General features: G+C 40.1%; 1 protein-coding gene across 1 annotated transcript in view; it reads right to left on the bottom strand.

Annotated features, from left to right (window-relative positions):
• LOC118409466 (calmodulin-A-like) overlaps positions 1–8,840 on the bottom strand; it is an 18,840-nt gene extending 10,000 nt beyond the window's left edge. The window contains exon 1 of the mRNA XM_035810509.1: positions 8,379–8,840. Coding sequence (XP_035666402.1) covers positions 8,379–8,487 — 109 coding nt within the window. The 5' untranslated portion in view covers positions 8,488–8,840. The remainder of the gene's footprint in view (positions 1–8,378) is intronic.
• Positions 8,841–10,288: the final 1,448 nt, after the last annotated feature.

Raw genomic sequence — 10,288 nt, forward strand, 5'->3', positions numbered from 1 at the left:
ATCTTTCAATTTTGGCAGTATTATTACTTCCATGAAATATTCATGGCGGATACATTCCCGGCTGCTTTTGTCTGTCTGTTGGTCAACAGTGGCTCAATGCATTTGTTTTATGCTTGTTGTGTTGGTAGGAAGTGCATGAAAATGGACATGATCAGATTGTAGCGGAACGTCCGTGTTTGATACCTCGTGCTCGAAACAAGCTAATGTCACGATTTGGGGGTGTTAGATAGCTCTTGTTCTCATCAAAAAGTGACATAAGTTTTGGAATTTCAGGTGCATTTTGTCAAAAAGAAAGAAATTTCATGATTTTAGGTAGCTCAGCCAAAGATGTACAAAATGAATTACAAAATAAGCAAAATAGGAGGACATTTGCATGATTAATGAGAATATTCTATTATGGCAGTTTCTTATGTGTATCTCTTGTCCCGGACATTTAGCACATAGCTTTTGATGTCTGGACAAGGCGAAATAGGTTTTCACTAGCATCTAATTTGGAACTGCAGGGAAATCTTTGTCAAAACATTTCAAAGAAGATAATTGAAAAAAGGAACGTCCGGTTTCCATCATTTTAGCTGAGGCAAAGTTGTACACAATGATATGCATATTATGGAAATGAGGACCTACTTTATGATTTCATTATTCCATAGCTGAACTTCAACATATGTAACACAGGTAATTCATGATAGCTGGAACGTGAATAGATACCAAACATGAAAAGAAGATACATAATTTGACACAAAGCCACTTCATGATAAATAATGGTAACCTTATACTCTCTCATGTGACATGTGAATACCACCATGCATAGGTAATGCAAGTGTGTCATTGGCATATAACCTATTTCATGTGGGTATGAGGTCATTCGATTTATTAGTTTCTTCATATTTCAGTCTTTTTTCTATTCTAGTACGCTGGGCTGCCTAAGGCATAGCAATCTTAAAGCAACATTATCAAGTTTTCTCTCAATATCAAGAACCGAGCACATTTAGGCTCGTTATCCCGCTGTGATGATTCTGCTTTAGAAACAGAAACACAAGGACAACATTTGATTTACATGTGCTACATGTCGGATAATCTCCTATAGATATTATTTTTACCAATTCTCAATTTCCTACCGTTATTGTGTTTGCAAATTGATATCTAATAAATTACACGAGCCTTGTCAAACCATGTCTCGTGGGAGATATAGCTTTACATTCCGGAGGTTGGTTGGAAGATGAAAGAATAAGATGCGTATATCGCATTGAAAATGGAATAGGGAATCGTCTCTCTCACTATTTCTTTAAAATTTCACCATGATTATTACACCGACTGTTTCACATGAGAAAGTTTGGCCGTAAAAACAAACGAGAACAAAAAAATGAAGAGGGATATGTTAGGTTTCACTTGATATTAGAGAAGGAAACATTTGAACATGACAGGTCTTATAATCATTACAGCCACTCGCACAATGACGGGAGCATCCGGGAGCATCTTATTATTTGCTAAGGGACTTCCCATGTCCTTCATGTATCCTTTGGTGCCCGGGCAGCAGATGACATAGAAATATCTCCGGCTGGATAGTATCGTAAAGCTTGCATGCATAAAAGACATGACAAAAATTGTTAACTCTTGCTTAAGTGTCACTTGTAATGGTAAATTGTTTTTCTAACTAACATTACCACAATTAACGGTCGCAGGCATACCGCGCCATACGCCCTCGTGCGTTCAATCTGCATGAAACACTAAATTTTCGGCGTTCCTGCCGGCACAGCGCTGCTGAAGGGCTCAGAGGTCGTCCCTAACGACGCAGTGATTTATCTCCAGGTTTTCAGACCTGCTATCACCTCATTCCGTCTCAGACTGGCATTCCTGGTCCCAGGCTGTTTTATGTCGAAGGACCTACTAGCTACATGGCAGTTTATTCTTATGTAGGAGGGGTACATGCACCCTATACATTCTTTTTACTTTATACACTCTTATCCCTTTTATTTGATACCCGCTGTAATTACCCTTTATGTGGGTACTGCGTGTTATGTATTTCAAGGTGATCTCATCGTCTATATTCACATCTCAATGACTGTCGGGCGGGCAGACATCGCACCGCGCAGTAACAAGAAATAATGTCCCCTCCAACAAACTAAAATCAAAGCTGCTTTGCACTGAATACTTGGAGGCTACCGGTGACCTCCAGGAGGAAGAGTAGTGTAGCACGAATGGAGATCTTAATGAAAATAAAATAAACCAAAGTAACCGCTGTGACAAGGCAACCTTTTGTAAGATCATCTCATTTTTTTTAATTTGTGGCATCCAGGGCGATTTGTGTCATCCCTGAAAGCTGATGTAACTTGTTACTTAGTACCTTAGAGCCCTTATTTTATGTCCTGAGGGTCATGTTTATGAACATGAGAATCCAAGTAAATCAGATTATAATGGCGGTAATTATAAAACACAGTAGCATCATTGGTACTGAAACACGTGCACTGAAACAAGCAATACGTAACCATTTCACACAAAATAAGCGCTCCAAATAAAGAGCAGGTAGAGAGAAGTATGAAAACCCCAGTGCCACTGACGGGTTTTCGTATTAAAAGAATGTGGTTAGAACCGGTGAAATGTGACGGTCATTACATTATTAAGTAACTGTAGCTCCTAATGCATTTGAAACGGAATTGTAGTCTCTGCAATGTACGTCGTAATTAAACAGTGGTACAATGAGGTATCTCACCGGTCCAAGGTTGAGATCCCAACCCAGCGCCTTATCACGTTCATTTCCCTCCGTCTGTCCCAAATTGATACCTGCTACAGGGAACCGCAACACTCATGAAAATCAATAAACTTCAACCTTCAGCTCCCAATTGTGCAAGCAGCCAAGCATCGCACCATGGCGTGAGAAAATGTCTCCAGATCATTCCAATACCCTTCACATATGTGCAGACAAGCGGCAAACAGAACATGAGGGTTTTGTCCCTGTTTCTAGTCTTATTCATAGAAAGTCCCATATATACTGTATGTATTTATCTCCCTCTCTCTCTCTCTATCTCTCTCTCTCTATATATATATATATGTATATATATATATATATATATATATAGAGAGAGAGAGAGAGAGAGAGAGTTTATTTGCAAGTCTATGCCCGTAGGCTAATTGCAAGTACAAGAGATGGTGCATATGAATGTATAACAATGGATTGTAATAAATACAATTCTACAAAGAGACTACTGTAATACTAGTGTTGACTATATCTAGATAGGTTGGGTTTGAATTCTTTTTTGGAAGCAGAGGAAGACATGTGTGTCCCGCGATAGGTAACTTAAGTTTTTCTTGTAAAGGATAAGCATTTTAGCTCTTGGTGTGAGATCTCCAGGTTGGTTGAGTAAGAAATTTGACTTGACGATGGCCCGTAGAGGCATCCCCAGCTTGGTATGTTGTACTAACACTTACATAGTCAGATATGCCCGCCAGGGAAGAGGGAACCATTGAGTAGCTAATTAGTATTCTGCACTTGTCCTCCGTGCTGTATGTTATTCCGGATGGACTTACATCGACTGATGGAGATTTGGTGAGATTGGAGGTAAAATGGGGTCGATGATATCACGATATTCTAGCGCTACAAGACACTTTTTTTACTGTAAGATGAATTTTCTTAAATGTCAGAGATCAATCGAACTTTTAAAAACACAGAAACGATTACGAAATGTTAGAAATGTATCACTGGTTAAATCCACATAGGACTTCTTCTACAACAAAGGCGCTAAAGTGCAGCTTGGTTGGTACATGCAGGTAACCAATGAAAGAGCAACAGATAACAAAAAGTCACGAAGAAGGGAAAGTTGAAACCGCAAAAATAAAAAAAACATGGTCAGAAATATCTAGACATACACATATCAGGTTTCAGCTGTGTTCCTGCATATTCTTCAACTCTGCTAAGTGCTACATGTGCGATGGTTCTTACTTAGTCCAGTCCTTTGTTGGGTGGTGAATACCGGGCACGGTCACGCATCCCAGCTTACGTAGATACTTTCTAATGGAGCGCAACTAGCATTCACGTGATGTTACTTTGGCACGAAGGCAGCATTTTTCTTTCCTGGCAGACGCTTAAAAGCTTTCAAATGACGTTCCAGTCGAAACAGTGACGTTAAGCTATTTAACGTTATTGGTAAAACGTAACGTCTACGGACTGGGGTAGCGAAGATAGCTAGGCGCGCAAAATGACTACCATATTTGATGCAAGTTCTGGAATCACTTAATCTATCTTTCGCAGCCTGTTAAAATGTAACCAACAGCCAGCCAACCTACCAACCGACTGATAAACCTTTATTGACGTCAAGACACAGATGTATCTTTTTTTGAAAGTAGATTTCCAAAGAAATGTTTTAATCAATTTTCAGTTTCATTTTACAATCTGCCTACCCCTGGATTGAAATGACCCCTCCACCTTCATGGCGCAAATACCGTTAGACTTTGAGCTGTTTGGCAGTTTGACTGACAGCCTCCTAACCCAGTCTTCCTTGGAAGATTGCGTACAGTGACCAAAGCTGATATCTGAAATTGCCGTGAGAAGCCACACCTGAATGAACGACCAACCTAATCTGTCATGACGTTTTAGTTTGACCGTCTGATGTCTCACCAGGTTAATCTTATACAGTCAGCTTCAGTTCTCCGTGTGCGTTCATCGCTCATGGGAGTAGTGAAACATCGATCGACTGGTTCTGCTAAATCCCCTGCAGAACCACTTATAGCCATGTACAGAACTTTACATCGTGTTAGTCTGAGGGAGTGAAGCTTAGAACAGTCCCACCATTGTGATTTATATCAGTTCATGGCGTTACGTACGTACATTGCCGGTTTAAGTGTGCAGAGGTCATGTGCATTGCGATGAGCAACTGAAATGTTATTTTGATTCAAAGAATGTCCAGGGCTATAGAATGTTGAAAATGAAACCTTCGTAGTTTTCAGGGAACGTTTTAATGATAAGTAGATTTCCACGACCCCATACCTTCGTCAAATGATTTTAACTTTCACGACTATTTGTATTTTGTGTGCTTTTCATATACATGTAGGGTCCCCATTTCATAAATCCTATCGGTGACCATCTCCTCCACCCGATCGAATAACAGGAGTAGAATATATCATCTTAAGGAAGAAGGCTATTCCGGTTGGGAATTTAAAGCGACCGCCCCCCACAAATCAGGAAATAAATACATAGATTACTGTAAAAGATGACAGAGTAAACAAATGGATAATTACCTATTAATCTGCAAAGATTTACCTGAATGTCCAAACATGAAATTTTACCAAAAAGATTGATATTACCTTGCCGACTGTCGGTAAATTCGCCGACTCAGACTTGCCCCGTAGTGCTAAAGCTGCGCACTATCCCTGCGCTACCGCCAATATTATGATGCAAAAATACCCGCTCGCAAACTAAAAAATCTCACGAGCTGCCGCTTTGACCAAACTCGCGAAATTAAGTGCTCGCAATAATAAACGAACTTATATTACAGTATTACACGAAAGAGATTTTAAGGTTCGTTTTGTATCATTTCAAGAATATCTTTCTGTATGTTAGAAACTGTTGTACAGGGGATATTCACATGTGAAAGAACCAGTTATGAACAGTACGCTCCCCGTTAATAGCAAAATTAAAGAAATTGTACTTCTAAGTTCTACGCCCATCCAACACTCCTACCCGGTAGAGTGTAATTATGTCTACCTGATAGCAAATCAATGATGAGCTGTCGTCTGTGGTTCCGGGAATCTGTTATTACATGCTCCTACTTTTGACAAGACGGATATGGTCGTGGCTGTGTTCTAGGTATCTAGGTAATTATTATGTAGTCCCACTGCCGGTTGGAGGTAGGATGCCCACGTTCTGACTATCAACCTCGTTGAAGATCTACATCTGTGACAAATCTGGACTGCAGACCATGTTTTGACACAGTGCGACAAGTACAAGAGCATCTGCTGCAACGTGGCGTTTCTTCGACAAGTCATAGTTTGATAATTTTGATAACTGTATAACAGTATCTGTAGCTCTACGTTGACCGATGAGCCTCTGGATATTACATTTCTGGTAGGTCCTGGTACTTTTGCAAGAATGGAAATACTGACGTCTTTCCCATTCCTCTCTTGCGGTGAGAACCCTTCGGTTCTGACACAAATCGTACACGGTTTGACAAATGCACAGTCGCTACACTCCATCCACACAATTCATCATTGTAAGCCCCGTCCTTATTCTCGGGTACTCGAGTCGTGGAAATCTCAGTAACCCAGGCCGACTACTTGGAATTTTCATCCGATGATACATGGATGCATTATTTGGAGAGACCGGTGATGCAAACTTCCGTACTATTTGCATTCAAAAAATTTGCTAGCTTAGTTTATTTTTCTTTGAACGCGTGCAGACTTTACACTGCTGTTAATACATATTGGTACAGAACCCAAAATTTTACATGTATTTCTAGAGATGAAATATTGCAATAGCTCCTATATTTAATCGATATTATATGAATATCGAATAAGTATATATCTGCATATCTTAACTTTAACTGTTCCATCATTCAAAACGGCTATATGAGAAATGAGATTTGAATCTATGAAAAAATAACCTTAAGTGGCACACACACACACACACACACATTGACACACACACACACAGACAGAGACACACACCACATACGCACACAAGCACAAGCATGTACATACAAAGATAAAATTTACGAACGCTCTATTTATTTCATAGAGGTCACCCTACTCTACTATCTTCAATAGCTGATAGACACAGTAGATAAATTTCCTAATAGAGCCTTAATAACTCAACCTCCCTCATTGTCCTTATATAAGACAACATGAATTTCATTCCCGATTGGATCTCTGCCAGTGATCCAGACTGATGTTACCTTGCCTAAAGGTGCATTCCCGCAAGACGTATTGCAGTTATATGGACCTCCTGTGTGTATCACGTCTAACTGGTGAAGGTTACAGGGTGTTCGGTCATCTTGACCTGCATACTAAAGACACTTATTACTCATGTAAGAATAAGTCTAACTTTATAGATGTCTTGGTTTCACAGTATGACAACTGTCGTTCCACATGAAAAAAAAATGTGTCGAGTCTCTTATCCAGATGATTGTCTTCTTGACCGAGTAAGGATTTATAAACAAGTTCCTCTTCTGTGTCTATCAGCTATATTGAAGATAATTGTCACTAATGAAAGCCACTCTCTAATATAAGTGCGCCCTGATATTAGTACTTGGTTATCGTTTTCCTTATCGTTAGTCAGATGCTAACACGCCACCGTACTAACATGATAATGACGGCCCTTCAGTGAGAACATGATGATGTCTAAATCGTGTCTTTACTAATTGCCTTATACTTGATTCTCTCTTTCTCCCTCTGTCTGTCTCTATGTGTCTCCCTCTGTCTCTAGAGTAATCAGCATGCAATACGCGTACCGTAGTACTATGCCTAAGGGTATACAGTCTATAGATTGGCTGATTAAAGTAAACCTTTGATAACATGAGAAGCATTATGTATTCTCGAACTTCAGTTGTATTGTGCAGACTATCAATCACACACAGTGGTGTAGCTCTACGAATCGCTAGTCAGCGTCCTGTAATCATGTTCATATAAATCGTTTTATTGTGTCCATTTGAATTAGTCGGCTGGGTAGCAAGATTTCCATCATTTTTCAAATACTGTAGTTCACCACCCATTCACCTCGCGCAGCTGCAGCGTCCTACTCCATAGCTACAGCATAGTCGTGATGAATTTAGCGCTATTTTCTTCCATTTCAACATGGTGAATTGAAAACAGCTAGTATAGAACTACAGGATCATTATTCCACACAATCAGGACATATATTACCTTTCATCATCTACACAGTCATTTGAAAACATATCAATTATGAATAGCCAAACGAACGAGCACAGCGAGTCCTTCAGACAGAATAGTATTGTCAGATGAATTTCGCAGATTAACAGTTGTCAATAGTCCGCTGAGGGTTCAGGCATCATTAACTTGCAGTAAAGTGCAGTCGTAAACTAGGCTTTGTCAACCATCTTTTTGATTTCTGTCGCATATTTGTAGAAACAAATACAGAAGGAACGTGAATACAAAAGGAATAGAATGTTCGTTAATAGCATTAATAGCGTTAAACTTCCATTCAGTGAGAGCGAGAAATCCAGATGCAGCAATTGGTCACTGGCATAACATAGAATACAAGGTCATGTATTGCAAGACTGTGAAAATAAACGATTCATTTGAAGCTAAAGTCATACCGCCAAGCCGTACACGTCATGAAGAAGAACGTTGTTTGTGAGGCTGTGGGTGTGTGGGGATGAGTTAAATCCCTGGTAGTTATGGCACAAGACAGCTTTCTAATCTCACGGCCTTACCTTCCAGCTGAGGCCCCGATATGTAGCTCTGGCTCGCAGAGGGACTCTCGGTTTTGGAGGCGTTGGACCCGGAATTCTCCTCCTCGCCCGTGCAGTAGCAACACAACATTACTTAGAGATTCCTTCTTCCCCGTTCCGCCTTTCTTCACAACAGACGTTGTGAGAGCGCACATTTGTGTTTAAAGCCGTTGGTTACAGTAAAACCGCGACCGCCTCTCACCGCACGTTTTTCTACCCTTGCACTGGAGATGATAATGCGTTAGAGGAAATCAAATGTCATGTGTTGTAGCCACGGCATGCTCCGGCGCTATGTCTCGCGCTCCCGACGTAAAACTAGGGTAGAATTTTGCTTAATTTGTAGGTCTCTGCCGTTCTGTGGAGTAGCTGTCAGACGATACGGATTAGGCTAGGGTTACAGCGCCTCGGTGTGCGTGGTGTAGATTGCAGGTTGTGCTTCCGTCACAGGAGACATGATATTCGTCTTGTTCACCACAATATCAAACAACACGACACTGGCTAACATTGACCACTGCTGACCCAATCTTTCCTTACCCTGCCAGCTAACTTTAACGTGATAAATTTGCAGCACATTTTTATGATAGACTCTTCAACTGACGTGGTAAAGTGATCAGCTACGTGGTTTCATCGCCTCAAGCTCTGCTGGATTTCAGCCTTCATTCAGACGGGGGTGTTTGGGGGGTTGAGGTGGCGCAAACTTTGATGTCGCTTAACGATCCTGTAAATTTAGTGAATTTTCGTAAAACTTTGTTGGCAACAAATTTACAAAGATTGGAAAATTTTCCATTTTTTCGTGTTGCCATGGCAACCGTTTGTCGATTTTTGACATAAATCTCTAATTCAAGTTCTAACAATGTATTTTTCACGTTTATTTCCTACATTATGCTATTTACTTACATAGATGATGTCTAAAATATCTGTCAAAATTAAATATGCGTAAATTAAGGTAATGTGATGACGTCATCGTCCAAGATGGCGGACCATATGACCAGATCAAGAATAACTAGCTTATTTTCCTTCGGAACGTGTAAGTACCTGCTCTTTTTTCATCAAAAAATGTTGAAATGGAAGTTTTTAGTCTATTTTGCTTGTCGTTCGCGATTATTTGTTAGAAATGTTTTTTTGCAAAATTCAAGGCGGTGGATAAACCCAACTGGTATCTTATATATGCATGACTTCATTTTATGACGTCATTCTGACGTCATTGATGTTGCTATTGGACACATAAGTCGTAACAAACATTATCATTCTGGTATTTGCATTCTACCCTTTTCTTATGGATTTAGGCGTCATAACAGCGTCAACTGTCTTTAAATCTTTAGATATTTTGTCTACAACATTCTATGAAACTTTAATAATTCTTTGATATGTTATTTCAGAGTAAAAGGATTGACCAAAAAAAACGGTCTGAATAGGGTTAAAGACTTCCTTTTTCTTCTTCTTTAGTTGAAACCGTGCCCTCTGGTCATAACGGTTTCCGGTTTTTCCTCTTCTTGAGTTGAGACCATGCCAATTGGCCATAGCAGCTTCCGACAGGCGAGGGAAAACGGAAAATAAGCGATTTTTCTCATGAGGGGTATGTGAGTAGGAAGTCCTCAGTGAACGTTTCTTATCCCAAGCTGTTACGTGAATGCGAAAGTGAACCAGGAGACCTCATGATGTAGTCCGTAGGTGGAAACTTTTTGGTCTTAACAGGGTGGAAAAGAAAGACGCATTTTCTCATGTTGTCGGTGATTAACTTCAGAGGGTGCTACTCCTCCCACACATTGGTATTTATATGGTAGTACGCAGTGTTGTTGAAACATTGTTGCTTTGTAGTATTGTAATATTATTACGTAGTATTGTAGCATTGTGGTTATCAGATGTGACCGGCGTTCCCATCTTTACCTTTC

This window comes from Branchiostoma floridae, chromosome 1, assembly GCF_000003815.2.
Source record: "Branchiostoma floridae strain S238N-H82 chromosome 1, Bfl_VNyyK, whole genome shotgun sequence".
In the NCBI taxonomy this organism is placed as follows: domain Eukaryota; kingdom Metazoa; phylum Chordata; class Leptocardii; order Amphioxiformes; family Branchiostomatidae; genus Branchiostoma; species Branchiostoma floridae.